Source organism: Diaporthe amygdali, assembly GCF_026229845.1.
Source record: "Diaporthe amygdali strain CAA958 chromosome Unknown NODE_2_length_3802984_cov_64_841326, whole genome shotgun sequence".
NCBI lineage: Eukaryota > Fungi > Ascomycota > Sordariomycetes > Diaporthales > Diaporthaceae > Diaporthe > Diaporthe amygdali.
In genome coordinates this window covers 2,138,534-2,155,807 of record NW_026517022.1, presented here as the reverse complement: position 1 = coordinate 2,155,807, position 17,274 = coordinate 2,138,534, and the positions used below count along the sequence as shown (strand labels likewise).

The following is a 17,274-nucleotide window of genomic DNA, read 5'->3' as shown; positions in this document are numbered from 1 at the left end:
GAGATGCCGCATGCGCCACTCCGGATATCCGCCGGATCTAATAATGGCTCAGCTTCGTTGAATTGCACAAACCCTACCGTGTGCATACTAGACAGGGGCGAGCGATATTTCCGCCCGAAGAGACGAAGCCGACGGGAACGGCGGTAAGCCGTGAGTCGCCCGCCGTACCCAGAAGCTCGTGCGCCGCCACACTCGCTGTTCGCACAACAGCCTCGAAAGAAGCAGCAGCGGTCTCCCGAATGACGGAGTTCGTCTCATGGCTGCGAGCTCAGATGTCGAAGTTTGTCGAGAACCCTAGCCCTCAGCCACCAGCCTTATATAGAATTAAAGAGTACGGCGACAAATGTCAGAGGCAATGCAGGCTGTAGGTATAATGTTGACGTTATAAACTTGGGCTATAGAGAGTCTGCCACACTCTTCTCCTGTTCCGTCGGCTTGACCCGTGTGTAACCCAGAGGCGCCAACTTTACAAATCCCTCCTTCGCCTCTTGTTGGTAAAGCTATTCTTAGTCCCACGGTCACATTTACCGACTACAATCCCCAGTTACAATCGAATTTAATTGATAGGGGAGGGTAGCATTTAGCTTGACACGCTGCTTGGAGCTATCACCCGAGGATTTGCTCGCCTGCCGGTGTCTCGTTCCCGGCCGCTTCCCGCTCTTCTTGCTCCCGGTTTGTCATGTGGCTAAGTAGCAATACAGCAATTTCCGTATACGCCCTCTCAACTGCGAAGTCCAGAGCCGTCATACCATACTCGCCTAGCTCGTGGGGGTCGGCCCCGTGCTTTAAAAGTAGCCGCGCGCATTCGATGTTGTTGTGTAGAATGGCAACGAAGAGTGGGGTATCGCCAAAGTCGTTCTTTTTATCAATGGAGCCTGAACAAGGTTCCCGCAACTCAGGACAGCCCTCCAGGAGGAGCCTCAGAAGCCTGCTGCCCTCTGTCAAGGACCCAGCCGGCCTGGTATCTCCCGCCAGAAGATGAAGTGCCGTATCTCCCATCCGGTCACACCGCAGTGGGTTGGTACCAGTACGCAGTAAAAGCTTCACAATATCTTCCTTACTGTCCTGGAACCGCTCTCTAGGCGTACGAAGGACGAAATGGAGTACCGTGTCACCCCCGCCCTGGGCGAGAGGAACATTAAAGTCAATATCGCTGCGAAATAGCAAGAGATGCAGCATTTCCAGGCCGCACAGGCATGCATCATATAAAACCCAGTTATGTGGCCTCATCAACGCGATACCTAGGTCGAGTAATAGCCGAACCCTCTGGGCATCCCTGGCTAGGATGGCACACGCCAGGGCAGCCGATTCTGCAGCCTTAGCCCTGCTATTGTTGGCAGAAGTTGAAGCAGAGCTGTAGTCCGAAGACCACGATGTTGTGGGCGAACCAGAGCTGAGAGTCGACGTCGGTGATAAAAGTGGGTCCATGGTAGAGCCCGAAGAGAGGAAAAGAGTCAATGTAGTAAAATTAAACGGTCTTACGAACTCAGAGCAAGACAGGAGTGGTGCTGCGTCAGTCCTCGAACCGAGCGTCCTAAGCCGTTCTTGTCTTGCCCGCCCAACGTCTCCGTCCCCATGCTCCTCTCAGCGCGTGGCTGGGAACGTACTATATAGGGAAGACCCTTCTGGTTCCAGATCTGTGAAATGGAAAAGGACGGAATGTATGAAGAACGCAAGTGAACGGTCTACAGACTCGTAATTCTTTGCCCCCAATTTCATTCACGCCTACCGTAAAGTGGGGCAGGTGGGGGGAATTGGTCACTGATACAATTTCCAGCCCTCCGTTAACTGGTTCGGGTATCCGGTTTCTGTGCTTTCTGCATCCCTGTATTCCCAAGCACCGCTTACTTACCAATCAGGATGACGCCGCTCTTGATGGAGATGTAGAGCGTCAAGAGAATTGCTGTACAAAAGCGTGCCCGCGAGTTGATGGGGGACTGTTGCCCCCTCTCCCCGGGAGTGGAACACCCCTATGCAGCCAGGCAAAAAGGAGCCCAGCGGTGCCTGGCGCGCGAACAGCTCGGGGCCGTTGGCAGCGCCTGCTCGCCCGCTCACCCGCTCATCCGGCTCGCCTGACTGGCTGGCGCGACGAGGGCCCTTCTACGAATCTCGTCAAGTCCCGCAATTCCTCTGCCGATTCTGATGGAGGATCACCCAAAACATACGAAAGGAAGCATTGACTGAAGAGGGCTATGAGGCAGGTCGAGCCCCTGGCCCCTTCTGTGCCTGCCATGATAGCCTCCTCGACACTGAGCCTCTAGGACCCTCATGGTAGTCTTTCCCCTTGCCTCCTCGACCGAATTGATGATCTTTCCTGGGTGCCGCATGGCTGGCTGCTGCCCGTGAGCTGCCAGCAATGTGCTACACTTGGCGCCCTTTTTGGAGCGGTCATTCAGATCCCAACTCTGGCAGTCACCGGTGTAGCGTATATCACGACTCATTGAGAAGTATGTATTGGACCAATTCTGCCTGGCTCTAACATTTTCGGCACTTTTGATGTGTGTGTGATATGGTACAGCCGCCGCGTGAGCCTTATAAAAAGGGGCCGCCCCTCGTCGCGGCCTGACTTTCCTCTCCTTTTCCATTCGCAAACCTGCAAATCGTTCAGTACCTTAGATGCGGTCAATAATGCCAGAAGCTTGCGGCTCCAAAAGGGTGACGATTGCCTCAGGAGCCGGGAGCTATTATAGCTTCATGGGTGCTACTGCTTTCGACTTCTCAGCCAATTTCCACAGGCAAACAGGCGACGGCTCGTCGACCACGCGATGCACAGACCTTGTTGCTCCCGACCCCAACAACGAGGATAGCGACGATGAGTTCCCAGATTTCTGTTCAGACAAGTTTTTAGACCTAACACGACGCCGTTGCCAAGGGACGTCTGCTCCTGTCTCATTCTTTCGATCTGGATGTTGCTAACTTTGCAACAGAGCGTGCCACCATGGGCGCAGCGAAGACCACGAGACCGCGCTGTCCAAGCACTCTGAGGCGGTCATCGCGCATCAGGGCAGCACGCAGCAAAGAATGCATGATGTCAAGAGAGCTTCGCCGTTCGGCTCGAATAGCTGCCAAGGTAGCGCATTCAACTTCATGAGTGGTGGGCCTTTGCATCACGCGACTTCCTGGAAGCCTAAGCGTCTTGTCGCAAACTTTCCAGCATGTCAAAGGGTAACATTGCCTCATTTATAAAAGGGGTCTGGCCTATCGGGCCAGGGTGGTTCGCAGAAATGACAGAAGCCTAAAGGTCTGGTTGATGCTAGTTCGTCCCATCGTACCCCAGACAGAACAAATATGAACCCAGATTATGCAGAGAGTGAGCTGGTGATCACGTGCAACTTTGACAGGCCGCCTCACTATAGATCGAGATATCTTGCCCTCAAATAAAATAAAAAACAGAGAGAGAGGGTGGTCTGGCAGTCAGGCAGTGTGGACGGCCCCTTCTATTCTCACAGGGTGGGCGTCCTAGATTGGGACCTACTTCCCGGCCCGTGGCCTATGCAAAGCATCCATGTACAAGATGTTGAATACTGAATCAGCTATCTCCCATATTCAGACTGCATCTTTCTCGCCAACCATTGATGATGCAATTCGCACAGCCATTCCCTGCCCGTGGATAAACCACGCACCCATGGAAGGGCCCTCTATTATCCAGACACAATGAACAGGACTCTTGGCTGGGGAATCCAATAGTATAACAAATCATTGCCCATGCAGCCTCGGGGTCTGCAGCTTGTAAGCGTTCTACAATCCTCCGTAGCATTCCCATCGACCCGCTTACGAAGCGTTTGGCAATGGTCTCGTGGTATGCAGCGCGCTGGTCCTCGGAAACGATCCAGCCGGGCGTTTCGATTTCGTCTTGTAATATCGCCACAAAAAGATGCTCGCGCACAGGAGATGGTACCTGGGGGGGTATGATGTAGAATGAGTTGTCGGATATGATACCCCACTCGTGGCCCTTGATGATATCAGTACTAGCAAACACTACCACAGGTGAGACTCACACTTAAGTCTTGATATTCTTCTCCCATTCCAAACCTATCGGTGCTATTTATTCGTTCTGCAAAGGTGAGTTGAATTGGCTCCCAAGACGAAGGCCCGTGACACGAATACGCCAAATGAATTTCCCAATGTAGCAACATGAAGGGATTGACGTTGACTTGAAATGTTGGTGGATACGAGTGCCGTATTGAGGCTAAGGGCCGGGCGCTGACTGTGACTGGCGACATCATTGTAGAATAGTAGAGAAGTGATGTGGTAGGGTATTGCGTGCTTGAGTTGACTCCATCGAAGAGCCAGTTTAATTGACGTCTTGATAAGTTGCAAAAAGGCCAAAAGGGTTTGAATTCGTGAGTCATCACCTCGATGCCAGTGTCAGGAATCGTGTGGACTCCGCGATTGCGGCTGCAGTCGCATTTACCGCCTTGGAGATCATCGCAGGGAAACGAGTCTTTACCGTCTGGGGGCTCTGTATAGAGAAGAAGGAGGCGGATTGTTTTGTCTACATTGCCGTCGTAGAGATGTCGGACGCCCGTGCCGATGAGCACAGGATCATTCTTACCTGACGACCGAGCTTCGAGCCATTTACGCCCCCTAAAGACCCTCATCCAAGCACGTGCGTGCAATAAGCCTTCCCGGCTGGTTGGCCCTCTTCCGTTGTGGATGGCAATCCGCTGATTAGGAGTACAGTAGTCCCCAATGTGCATGACTAGTTCATTGGGTAGCTCTGGCGGGGCTTCAATGAGCGACTTTGTCTCCTCAAAATCGGCAATGGGTTGAGACATCTTAGTTTGAAGTGTAGATGTGATTTTGGGACGCTGTGGAAGAAACAAGTCGAAGTAATCGCGGCGAAGAAGAATATCATGAACTGACCAGTCATGCTTATACATGTACGGCATAGTAATAGGCTAAATCGAAGACTTGGAAAAGGGACAGCCACCTGAAAATCAGATACCTTCGGTCAGATATTCGCCATGCAGAACCAGCGGTACGCGAACGAGAACGGAATAGATCCCTACAGTACAGGGGCGAAGCCAAAACCTGAAAAGCGGGACAGCCGCCTATAAAGAAAGCCTTCACGTGAAGCTACCCTCGGTCCGTATCGAACCCCCCGTCAACCCCTCTAAAGCTCCTAAGGACCATACAGACACTCAATGCCAGATCCTTGCCGCTGAGCTGTTTTGACGTCTAAACTTCACCCTTTCTCGAAGACCGCCGCCGTGCAGAATTCCGATAAGAACGTCTTTCAAGGGTGGTAGTGTGCAATCTTTGCTATCATGACTACATGGACGTATAGGAGGCAAGCGGACGTCAGGGTGATGTGCGTGAGAGTGTCTCTTGAGAGCGAAGTTCACGGGAGTGCTGTCAAGTCGACCTGCGCGTTTGAAACCAGGATGCACAGGTTGCGGCTGTTTTGAGACAGCTAGCCTCTGGGATGGTGCAGATTTTCGCCACGGGCATTTCTTCGCCTTGGAGCCTCGAGTTGCAGTGTTCTCGGCTGGACGAAAGACCAGGCTCTTGTCGGTTGCAGGAAGTTGGGCTGCTACTATGATTTCCGGGAGGATTTTTTCGTCCATAGTATTCCGCGCCCTTGTTGACCTAATCTGGCGCGATTTCTTGACTGTTCGGGAGGGCATGTTTGAATCAATCAGTGAGGGTGAGTGAAAAGTTGACGTACGACGAGGCAGGGTAAGTGACGGACCGCCTTAAGTACTTACCATTTTCACTGGCATCTGCTGATCGCTCATAAGCTTTGATACTTTCATCTGCACTAGGTCAACAACGCTGGTACAACGGCTTGCTAAACCAACAATGTTCACAAATGCATGCGCAACGTCAACTTAGCGGCTGCAACAAAAGTGCGGACAAGGCGGCTAAATCACGAATCAAGATACGTTGCCTAAGCGCCGCCAGACGAAAGCCGACGTCGTGCACGGATCCTGTCATGGTGTTGGAGGGATCATGGAGGGAGCGTACTTTTAGGTACTCTGTACTTTGGTGAAATTAAGACGTGCAGGCGGTAACCTGCTCCCCATGATTCTATGTTTGGGTTTGGAGGATTCGCAGTAAACAGATTGGTAGTAAAGGTGGGGTGGAGTAGCGACGGGGACCAACATGGAGGGTATAGACGCGTAAGGTATATCAGATGTATCTAGACCTTGTGGAGGGGAAAGCCCTGTACATGTCATTTTGCATGCACGTACTTTTATCACATGTGGGGCCAAGTGACACTTCCAGTCCCAGCGGGTTGGTAACACAGCTCATTGGCTTGAGTACATTCACCCCCGTGGCGTGTCCAGACGTTTTCCTGGGCCGGCCTCCTTCCACCCCCCTCAGAGGATTTTCGAATGATGCAGGGTTGGTTAGACGAAAGGATTACCGCATTTATCAATAGTATCGGGGAGAACCCGATGAGCTTCCGGAGATGGGTACGGATGAATACGGTACGTCAGTCGTTCGTTCTTGAAAAACCTCAGTCTTGCCTGCACTCGTCATGAACACGGACACAGGAACCCTCATTTCGAGGTGCGAGCATCGAGGAGTCGGTGCCGGAGCACATTTACGGAGTCACTGCGGCCAGAGCTGCAGCGACAGAGGCTCGCCTTCTGGCGGGGGTAATCACAATTGTGCGACTGTGACCATCCATCTGTGACCCAGCTCGTTTATCAGCCATCGCGACCGTGCCAGATGCGCCAGACGTGCAGGCCCGATATGCCCGATATGTGCTAGGTATGCCTGCAGGGTGACCAACCGTCGCAATCTGCTTGACTCGGCAAGCATGTCATTGGTTGTTGGGGTGGTGAGGATGCGTGGGGTTTTATTTCAACTTGCTGGTCTAAATTGGGATACAGCGGCCTATTGATTGCTCTGAATAATCGTTGGGTGTGCGGTGCTCTCAACCGTTTGAAGCTAACAGCTCAAGTATATCGGCCTCAAGTCGGTCCTTCCTCCTCCAACCCGTGCTGTCATCGTTTGAAGCACGCCTGAACATTGCCGGCATGTCTTTCTAATCGATTTCACCGACCGACGACGTGACCTGTTTATGTTCTCTCACCCAGCACCGAGCTTGGTTCTCGCGTCCACCCGCGCCCCGTGGTTGCCGGAGTCTCCATACTTGCTGGATGGCAGAAGTTCGATGGCGACTTTCTTCTTGGCAGTTCGAGCACGGCCCACGTCCGGCAGATTGGAAATATTGTCACCCTTCTGAATGTACATGATGGAGGAGTCGGACAGTCCAGTCTGTATTCGGCAAGGGCCTTGTTCTATCGGTCCAGATTGCTTGATATGAGCCGACTTGACCTGTTTGGACTGCTATTCCTCCTGCTTAGATCCTATGGCAAGCATCACATGAACAGTGTAGATGCTGTAAGTCGTTGTTATAACATACCGTCACTTCATCTCCGCTAATGAGGTCTCGCGTCGCTCTGGCCAGTATGCGGTAAATGCCAGAAATCAGCCGTCCCTCAAGGTAGGCGGAAGGGTCCCTGCAAAGATGCCTGGCCTTTCGAGCCCAATTCCCCCGGTTTCGCGAATAGATCTGACAGACCGCTCCCGTAGCAGCTAGATCCTGTCTCTCTACATTAAAGACCATACCACATCCGTTTGCCGTATCATAGGTACCTGAAGGTGCTAATTCACCAGTCACCTCCCCAAGTATGTCGTGCCTCCTGAACGCGACCTTCCCGATAGGGCCTTGCACGTAAATGCCTTGCCCTTTGCTTCCACAATCGCGGATCCTCAAGTTTCGAGAGTTTCTGGGTAGCCTTTCATGACAGCAACATCCTGGCTTACTGCATTCCCAACAACCATCTCCTATCATTGGGTTGATGGGCCACTCCCTGTGCCAGCCATCTGGTGCCGGCGTGTTGACGAATTTGACCGGGTCGTATGTGCATTCTGCCAAGTCGAAGAGCGCTATTCGGTCCAGAGCCTGCTCCGGTTCGCTTTCACAGATGCTGGCGGATGTTGCGCCTTCCCACTTACATTCGGGGATATCTCGGCCATCCCATATTGCATCCATGAGCTTCTGCCCAACATCGAGTAGGTGCCTGCTGTAAGGGTCAGATTCAAGAAGACAACGCAGAGATGCGGCAGAAACTTCGTCAAGCACGACAAGATCTGCTAGCTTGATGAGGGATGGATACGCTGGTTCTGAAGGCAGAAGACAGAGCAGCCCGTACGGAAGTTGGCTGAGCCGGCGGCCGTCTTTCCTCCATGCCCTGTAGGACCTCTGTGCTGATTCATCCGGTTTGCCTACCAGGCCCATCTGGTTATGTACCTTGACCCAATCAGATACGTGCAGCCGGCCCTGATCACCGAAAGCCTTGCTCACTATCTTTGAAAACTCGACCTTGGCGTACAATTCCAGTATCTGCCGTAGGGAACCTCTCACACTGAGTTGGGTGAGGAAGCCCGCGATATCTTTGTACTGTCCGGAGCCTCTCATGTTGCGCAGCAGATCGATCTCCGTCAACTCCTGATTCCTCCAGCAATGGACTACATCAACAAGTGCTTTGATGCCTGAGCGGCCACACACAGCCAGTAGGATACGCAAGACAAGTGTATCGGTCACAGTAACCCCGAAGGTTTTGCAAAATGGGTCGTGCGAGACGATATAGTCCTGCCACTCTGCTGCTGACGCATTCTCCATCGGCTGCCAGTCCAGGTCTGTGGTGTCTGAAATGTTTTCAGAGGCCAAGATAGCGCCACCTGCCCGCCGGGGGTTGCGCTTGACGCTTGCGTGTACTGATTTGCAGGCGGGCTTCTGCCTCTTCTGGGGACGGTTGTGGGAGGTGTGGTTTGAGCTCGCCCGCGCAGTCGGCAGCTCAATAGGCTTTCGGTGCCCGGGAGTTGGCGCTTTCCGTTTGTCAGGATGTTTAATCAAGACATTCTGGAGGTTGAACAGGCCGCATTTGCGACAAGCTGTGGTTGGGTTAAGGACTGGCTCGCCTGGAAGGACGAAGTTGATGGCTATCGCGAAACAGATAGTCGAGTTCAGAACTGCATGGTACTGCCCAGGCGCGGTACACACCAAATCTCCGGGGCCAGCACGAATCACGTCGAATGCGATGCCTTCTTTCTTAAGTCTCTCCGGTGTGAAGATGACATCTAGGTGACGCAGCCACTGAGAACACCCCGTCTTTCTGGCCGATGGATATAGACGACTGACGAATTCCTCAAAGCGAGCGTCATGGCCCTTTTTAATAAGTATCCAGTCTTTAAATCCATAAAGGGTGAGATTGCACGATCGGAATGATGCATCTTCACAATGGAAGGCCGTACCGGAGCCCGCCTCGCCAGCATGCCAGTATATCGTATTCACGCCCGGTATATTGCCTAGAGTGAGAAGATGGCCCGGGTGAAGCAGATCGTTGAAACTTGCGGGGGCAAGTGGGGACCCGACGTAGTACGTCAGAGGCGTCAGAGGAGGTGAGGAGATTGTGTTATTGAGATAGTTGCAACTCGCCTCGGCTGGGTGCTCTGAGAAGTACGGGAACCTAAAGGGCGCATCTACTGACGAGAAGAGTTTTGAGGCGCCAGTCTTCCTGTCAGAACAGAGTCGGACACCGAGATGAGAATGATTGATGCCGTGCTTGATCGGATCTTTGACCATCCTCGAGACGGCACCGAGGTCAGTTCGCTCAAGACCGGAAAGGCTAATTTTCCCAGAGAATCCAGGACATTCGATGTACGCCCCGACATTTCCTACCATCAGATCTCCCATTTGTGCGGTAGATAGCGTGAGACTTGGCGGTGCTAGATGGGGCGAAGTCGGCATTCCCGTCACAGTTGTAGCACCTGATGTAGTGCGATGATGGGCGGCTGCGTGCGTTATACCGTGTGCGATGTCCATTGGAAAAGGTTGATCTTTCATGCCACAAAGCTCTGGATCGGCGACTTCCATCCTTTGAGCCGCCATTCCTCTAGATGTGGCTGACGAGGGGTGATCGTCGACGCCTACGGCTTTATTTCCCTGCGTCCTGCTTTCGGTGATACTGCTCTTTTGTGTCACATGTTGCTCCCGGCCCCGGTCGCGGCGCTTCATCTTGTCGTGAGATTCATTTTTGAGTTCCGTGAGGCTTTGCCAGAGTTCATCTAGGCCGAGCTGATCTACCAGGGATAGGGCAAGGCCGTGATCGGGCGACCACAGCTTTCCTGACTTCAGAAGATCGATCACGGCTGCGAGTTTTGCCTCGAACACCTCAAACTTTTCCTGAAACCCCATCCTGCGGACGTGTGAGGATTGAGGGTAATGTTGATAATGACAAGTGAGTCGAGAAGTGCCGCACGGGTCACAATGACAGTAACGTGTCGTTGTGGCCCGTGCGTCCCCCACACCTATCGTATAAACAGCAATATGCGCTGTCACATGGCTGCTGTTGGCTGGTGTCGGTCAGTTCACCTTGCTGCCTGGAAAACCGAAGGCGCACAGCCATGTTGGGGTTCGAACAACCTCACTAATTTGAAGCCTAAGGCATCAATCGTCTATAGTGGCATGCTGTGAGTCCATCCGTTTGCAATCGTTCGCACCAACCACAGGCCTGCACTGCGCTGCGCCTCTCCATACCACCTCGGCTGACCCACAACGCTAACTAACCACTAGATATTTGACAAAGCTGTCGCCCCGCTTAGGCACACCCGCCGCCCCTACCTACCACGACCCTTCCTATGCGACCGACTTTTCCACGACTATCATCCTGTAGTGCTGTAGGTTACAACAACTGCAGAGTACAAGTCTCACAATGGATCAGGCCGGCTCCGATCGCAAAGCTGTAAGTACATTAGAGTACCTACATTCCTGCCTCCGCCGCAATCTCTCTTGCCATATCCTTAGCTTAACCAGGGCGTCAGAACATTAACCTTTGCCTTCAGTTATCCCACGAGGAGCAAGTTGGTATCAGCTCCGAATCACCCGACAACGATATCCCTGTCGGCCACTTCCGTCCCCATAATTTCGACAATGACCACAGTTCTACTCACGACCATCCTTCCGATGATCCAGGCAATCGGGGCATAGATAATCAGATAGATTCTCGAAGCCACCTACACCGGGCTATACGGGCGCCTTCCAGGGCTCAGATGATCCGTGTAACTGACATCGCACTGCCCACACCCGAATCAGCAATCCAAAAGCTAGAGAAAAAGAAGCTGGACAGGCAGATGATAGGCGATTGCGAAAAGAAGGAATGCATCATCTGCTTAGAAGAGGTATATCTGGGAGGTGAGGTTACAGTTCTGCGTTGCAAACATTGGTTTCACCATGAGTGTGTGATGCCCTGGCTGAGAAACCATAATACATGCCCACTTTGTCGAGCGCCAACCGAACAAAATGGAAACGAAGACGAAGACAACGGCAATGGATACCAATCCAACAATCAACAGCAACGTCAACTTCCACGTGCTCGCACCACCTCTATGCGTGCTTTGTTTGGTACTGAACTATTGTTATCTATGAGTGGATTAGGCTCCTCTACGAACCCTGGCTTTCAGCACAACACGCGGGTTGTGTAAAGCTCTGAAGACAGAGAGTGACACTTCTTACCTCCTGCCTCCAAGAACCAGCCGCAAGATCCTCACCACGGGGGAGCAAGATGATGTACCCTCGACTATATTATTCAACCCGTCTACCGTGGTGAACACGATTACTTGGCGCTTTGTATTGCATACAAATGGGTGTTGAGATCGTGCGGCTTAGGCGAAGTAATCTGGCGTACCGTACAAGGGCCAGATCGGCGACAAACATGGAAAAAGTCTCAGCCACTTTGCTTCGGTGGGCCAGCATCTGTAGTAGTTCGTTTGATTCAAACCCAACCACGTCGGCTGCCTCTTGAACTTTGCGTGGACGGGTGGCCATTGATAGCTTCGTCCAAAGCGTCTGGCAGCTGGCTTATGTAGGCGACTGGCATCGTGACTTGCTTATCCTCGTCAGCGTCGGGAAGGTTGAGAGCATGTGGGTTTCGAATGCAGGACAGCAGATACATACTTTTGGAGCGGATTTGTGGGGTGCGGCGGCTGGGGGATACGTAGATAGTGCAGACAGTGATTCGGCGAAGCGGGGTCCACTTAGCGTCACCTTGCACTGTGCCTGCTGCGCAACATGCACTTAAAGTTGTCCTCAACCACGAACAGTTGCAAAGCCCGTAAACAAACGGGCTATCTCTTTGCCCGCCAAGGTGACGAGACATGTCCGCCAACCCTGAAGATGTTGAGGTTCTCGTCGATGCTATCAAAAACCGGCAAAAATTTCCCCGGCCCTGTGTGAAAGCATACGACAGGCTTGGCGAGACAGCCAGCGAAACGACGGAGCGCATTTTCTTTGACACCGGCGGTGTATCTGCCTGGGCAGCTTATGTGCTGACCAAGAGGGCTTCCGAATCCACTGCGCATGTTTCAGGGCGGTCTAGACGGCGGCAACTCCTCGCCAGGATCGAAGCATCAACAACCAACGCCCGCAGGGAACTCGCAACGCGCTTGGCGGCTGCTCTTGAACCTGACCGCGAACGGGTCGAGCAGCTCGTCAGGGTCGCACAGCAACAGCCAGACCGGGCGAGGCGGTCAGGGCGGCAGAGCAGGGACGGCAGTACAGCAACCCGACAGACGCCTGAAGACGGCAGCGAAGGTGACAGCCTACGGCCGCAAGGAGGTCAAGAAATCCAGGAGGGATCATCGCCGAGCAGGAACCAGATCGCACCGCCAGCTTTCGGCGCTCTCCCAATCTTCACAAAGGCCCCAGTTGCGGGGTGCAGGCGGCTCTTCCCCCCTTACCTGGCAGCATCGATCAAGAGGGATAACGATCATTTCGCTGTCGTCTCCATGTTACCTACAAGTACAGCACAGAGCTCGGAGTACCTTCTAAAGTTGGAGATCACAGAGGATACGGTTGGGTATATCGCGATGGAGCTGTTCGGGGCCCATCTGGAGGCAAAGGGTGGCTGGCGCTATGTGTATCTTATGGGCACAACTAGAGTTGCACCCCGCCCGGCACTGCTGCTCCAAGGCTGTCGCGACACAGCTGTGCCTAGATTGTTGGGTGCTCAAGTTGCTGATGCCGTTTTTTCTACACCAACACATCAAGCAGAACTTTTGGATGGTCATCCGTGTATAAAGTGCATTACGATGCTGGTCAGGGAGGCAGCCTTGGACAGCGCTGAGATTTGCCTATTACTACCCGCCAAGGAGGCTGAGGTATTCAGGAATCTACTCTTCGATTGATCGAGCCATGCGAACATGAATTCACAGACCATTGTTTCCAGCCCCTTAGACAGAGGGACATCGCGGAGCTTTTCTAATCACCGGCGACCCCAATCCCTCGTCGCAGGGCTCGGAAGCGACGGTCGTAGGGACATCTCAGTCACGCAAGAGGAAGAGGCACTCGCGTGCACACCTGCCGTCGACTTTGCGACGGGGACCTTGCACAAGCGCGGGGACCTATGAAGCCGCGTTGCTGCCTGCGAGGGCTCTTGGGCCGGCCACCGTAAAGGATAAGACTACGCTAGCTCCCCCGGTTGTGTAGTTGCCACGTTAAGGGAAAGCCGGTACAATGAGGCTCGGATCTTTGTTTGCTCTGCTCACGGATAAGCGCCCGATTATCCTGTTGGGGCTGAGCGGACCAATGAGGGGAGATGTATAGCGCCTTTGACCTTTGTGACCATGCGCCTCGCGAGCAGTCCTTGCTGCATGCCAGACGTTCTCGAAGCCGTTCCCGGAATGCGATTTTAGGTCCCACGGCGGGGAGTGATTTCGGGAATCGGATTTATTGTAGAGAACCTAATTCGATGTCTATTGGGGGGTATTTTGTTTCAACAAAGCTCTGAATAAATATCGCTAGTGCCGAGAGACGCACTCAGCTGTTCAGCCAAGTCCGACATTCTCTGAGATTTCATGTACGCCATGTCCTCCCGGTATCGTCGAATGATCCTCGAGGCGAATGAAACGCCCATATTTTATAACATGACCGCAGCGGGTGCTTCTTGGACGGTTCTGGCTGGCTTCTGCATCTTCCCAGGCACATTCACCTCGTTACAGCAAGCGGAATGGCTCCACGAGTCGGATGACGGCCGCAGGGTGCAGAGTGCAGTTCAGAATATACCCCTGATACCACTTGCCAGCTGCTGCTATCTGGTGGGAGTCGGTAGTCTGGGTTATCTCTGGTCGAGATTCCGGCTGAACTATGTATGGCTCCTTGCTCATATCTTCTTGTAAGTTAAATCAGTAACATGGCGGTACAGTCCAAAGTCTGACCAATGCAGCCCAGGCATCCTCAACGGTCTCAGCGGCCTGCTCACTATGCTGCTTAACATCTATAGCGCGCAACAAGGCCACTGGTCACCACCAGCGTGGGCGACACTATGCCTCGTTACAATTACTCTGACATTCACACTGGTTGTGTCTTGTTTGTACAAATACTGGCTTGCCCAGCTGAGGGACACACAGCCGTGAGAGTATTCGACTCCACATTTGCCCGGTCTTGAGGATAGCTAGATACAGAATGGATCAAGCCAATCATATATCCTACATCAAAGTCAAGATGGTGGTGTGCCAGGTATGCCGGTGCCAGGTATCGCATCCAGTCGAAGCAGAATGGTTACACTCGTGTCAAAACTGGACTCCCAATCCTGGCCGGTGACAAATCTGGTTATCTCGGCAATTGTGTCATTGGCTGCTATTGCGGCGAAGTCTTGGCTGATGCTGAACACGCATGAAATGTAAAAAGAAATTGGCTGGCGCCAAAGCTGGCTCTTGCCAGAAATGACATGACGGCATTGGTGGCTTTACTTGCAGCGGCCCCTGCCCCTTACAAGCATAAATACCGCGCCCTCTTTCAGGAAGCCAGCGTTTCTTTTTCTGCTGAGCATCCTCTTATCCTTTCAAACTATTGTGTGCGTACCCCTAAACGTTGACAAGATGTCCTGGTACCTTTCGCCGTCGGTGAAGATGGAGGGCACTCCTATATCTCGCACTATGTCCCCGGAAATACCACCATATCCTTCTCAACCTCCCCACGACGCCTCCACCGTGTTCGATTCTTCGTCACCGCCTTCACCTGCACCGCCGGCGGAGATGTTTCCCCTAGGGACAGATGAATCAGGTAGGTGCATAGTAGTGTCATATGGGTCCTGATACTAACTCTTCACCTAGATGCTTTACTGGACCTGGACTGGGCGGTGGAGGGTGTCATGTTGGAAGACAGCGTGCCTTTCTTCAGACTTCAAGTGGGCCCCGTGGCTATGGAGATTGCAGGCGCAGCTCAGTTGAGCGGCGTTGCCGTCAGACAAGTGTGCAGTGAATTGAAGGACTGGAATACATTCTTCGACGCTCAAACGTCTTCCCTCCAGCCGCTGCCATTTTGCCGACATGATCTCGTCCCTGGGGAGCTCCTGAATTTTACGCCTGAGTACATGATGCTTTGGAACAAGAAATGGATGGTCATTGGGTGGTTACACATCGTATTGAGCCAGGACGATGTCAAGGCTCAAAGCAATGTCCGTAGTTGTGTCTTAAAGGCTTTGGCAGCCTGGGATGGTGCAGAGATTGATGGTTCATGAGAAGATCGCAGCCGTATCCCAAATTTGCCGGATCGCATATAATGCGCAGGGACATCAAATAGTTGCAAATCCGTACCACGCAATTTTTTTAGCAATGGGCCGCAAAAGGGGCAGCGGCTTGCCTGTTACTCGCCTGTGGAGGAAAATGGTTATATACAGCTCGCAAAGAAGGTCGAATGCTTAAGTAGGTAGAGCATGACTTGGCGACGGCACTGCATGGCCCTGAAAATCCGGAACCTCGTGGCTTTTGTCCTACGGGCCACCATGGTCGTCGCACCGCGCCGTCGATGAACCGTCGGCTTATTGCCTGAGAAATGCCTGGAGCGGTATAGCTCCCTGATACCCGGACACTTAATATTGGAAGCGCAGAGGTTGATAAGATAGGCTGCTTAAGCGCTGTCACCCCCACAAAGGTCGATCCATTTGAAATACTATTGGACGCAATGAAAATGGTTCTTTGTTGGAGACTGCTAAGAACAGGGTTGAATTCTCCAACATTCACACTCGCCAACACCTTGTCTGCATCTAAATATATAACACTTTCGAGTTGGGGATATTTCTCAGAAATCCGCCTTCTACTAGGTTTATAAAAAAGGGAGAGGCTAGCGTCATACACAAGTGAAATTCAGTGTTGACCTTCCACTTGAATTCGCTTTCTTATTGCCCACTTGATATCGTAACGGCAACATGTTTTATTCTGACCTCGGTGCTTATTGCCCATCTGGTGGCGATTTTTACATCTGCCAGGATGGGGCTGCACAACAGTTTCTAGGTTGTTGCATTTCGAACCCTTGTATCAGCAGCGGCTCGTGCCCCCAGGACGACTTACGGGCACTGAGCTTCAATGCGACAGCCTATAATCAGACTGAACCACAAACCTGCTTCAACAAAACCGCGGCGAAATGGTATGCTTGTAGCCAGACCTTACCCCCCTTCCTTGGGTGTTGCTTGTCAAATGCGTGCAACACAGCCACCGGATGTCCAACTACAGACTTGACACCTGCAAGATTGCTGGATAGTAAGGAGTACGCCACTCTCTTTGCGACTACAGCAATAAGTATGTCAGTAAAATCATCATCGAGAATCCTCGCGACTTCGATAGCTGCATCGTCGACTGTCAATATCCCGCTGTCAACAAGCACCCAGAGCAGCCATACCGTCTTGACGCCGGGGGCCTGGGCAGGCATCAGCACTGCTTGTGCTGCTTTTGTGGCGTTGCTTGGCGCATTGCTCTGCGCCGCTGGTCGCAAGATGAGACACGTGCGTCGTATACCAGCGGTGTCACAAGGAAGTCGTACAGGCTCAGGGGATCAACGGAGGCCCCCCCAAAAGGATTCCAATGCGCAGCATCTAGGCCCTGATCATGAAGAGCTAGAGAGGCTGGTACACCACGACACTCTCAGCACACGCAACCCGTCAGCGGACTCGATTGACTTGGCCCTCCTTCCTCAACCCCAGCGGCCGTCGACTTACAAAGCGTACAGACCAAGCGCACAGAATTCTCGCGCAGAGTCCTCAACGCCTTTCAAATCCTCGAGATACAAGCCATACAGACCACGACACACAACGTCTCGCACAGGGCCTTCGAAGCATTTCACGGGAACTCTGAAAACCACACCTGATGTGCAGCCGACGGGTTCGTTGTCCGAGTTGGAATAATTTGTACTATGTGTGAGGCGGGCGAAATGATCAATTTAGTATTATCCTCAGAGCCGCAAAAGGCAGTCCACAAACT

General features: G+C 52.7%; 5 protein-coding genes across 5 annotated transcripts; 3 read left to right on the top strand and 2 right to left on the bottom strand.

The window, feature by feature from the left end:
* Positions 1 to 606: 606 nt before the first annotated feature.
* Positions 607 to 2,441, bottom strand: J7T55_012003 (uncharacterized protein; the record flags this gene model as incomplete). The annotated part of the gene is made up of 3 exons (XM_053136846.1): positions 607 to 1,153; positions 1,853 to 2,100; positions 2,166 to 2,441. The coding sequence occupies 3 exons, from the start codon at positions 2,439 to 2,441 to the stop codon at positions 607 to 609; spliced, it is 1,071 nt and encodes a 356-aa protein (XP_052999808.1).
* Positions 2,442 to 7,044: 4,603 nt separating this feature from the next.
* On the bottom strand, positions 7,045 to 10,219 carry J7T55_012002 (lysine -specific demethylase 4c-like protein; the record flags this gene model as incomplete). The annotated part of the gene is made up of 5 exons (XM_053136845.1): positions 7,045 to 7,233; positions 7,382 to 7,478; positions 7,640 to 7,712; positions 7,786 to 9,102; positions 9,277 to 10,219. The coding sequence occupies 5 exons, from the start codon at positions 10,217 to 10,219 to the stop codon at positions 7,045 to 7,047; spliced, it is 2,619 nt and encodes an 872-aa protein (XP_052999807.1).
* A 1,958-nt stretch (positions 10,220 to 12,177) lies between these two features.
* On the top strand, positions 12,178 to 13,428 carry J7T55_012001 (uncharacterized protein; the record flags this gene model as incomplete). The annotated part of the gene is made up of 2 exons (XM_053136844.1): positions 12,178 to 13,008; positions 13,234 to 13,428. The coding sequence occupies 2 exons, from the start codon at positions 12,178 to 12,180 to the stop codon at positions 13,426 to 13,428; spliced, it is 1,026 nt and encodes a 341-aa protein (XP_052999806.1).
* A 447-nt stretch (positions 13,429 to 13,875) lies between these two features.
* Positions 13,876 to 14,433, top strand: J7T55_012000 (PHO85 cyclin-1; the record flags this gene model as incomplete). The annotated part of the gene is made up of 2 exons (XM_053136843.1): positions 13,876 to 14,192; positions 14,244 to 14,433. The coding sequence occupies 2 exons, from the start codon at positions 13,876 to 13,878 to the stop codon at positions 14,431 to 14,433; spliced, it is 507 nt and encodes a 168-aa protein (XP_052999805.1).
* A 522-nt stretch (positions 14,434 to 14,955) lies between these two features.
* On the top strand, positions 14,956 to 15,539 carry J7T55_011999 (uncharacterized protein; the record flags this gene model as incomplete). Its single annotated transcript, XM_053136842.1, has 2 exons — positions 14,956 to 15,082; positions 15,133 to 15,539. 2 exons carry the CDS (start codon positions 14,956 to 14,958, stop codon positions 15,537 to 15,539), a joined length of 534 nt encoding a protein of 177 aa, XP_052999804.1.
* Between the last annotated feature and the right edge of the window lie 1,735 nt (positions 15,540 to 17,274).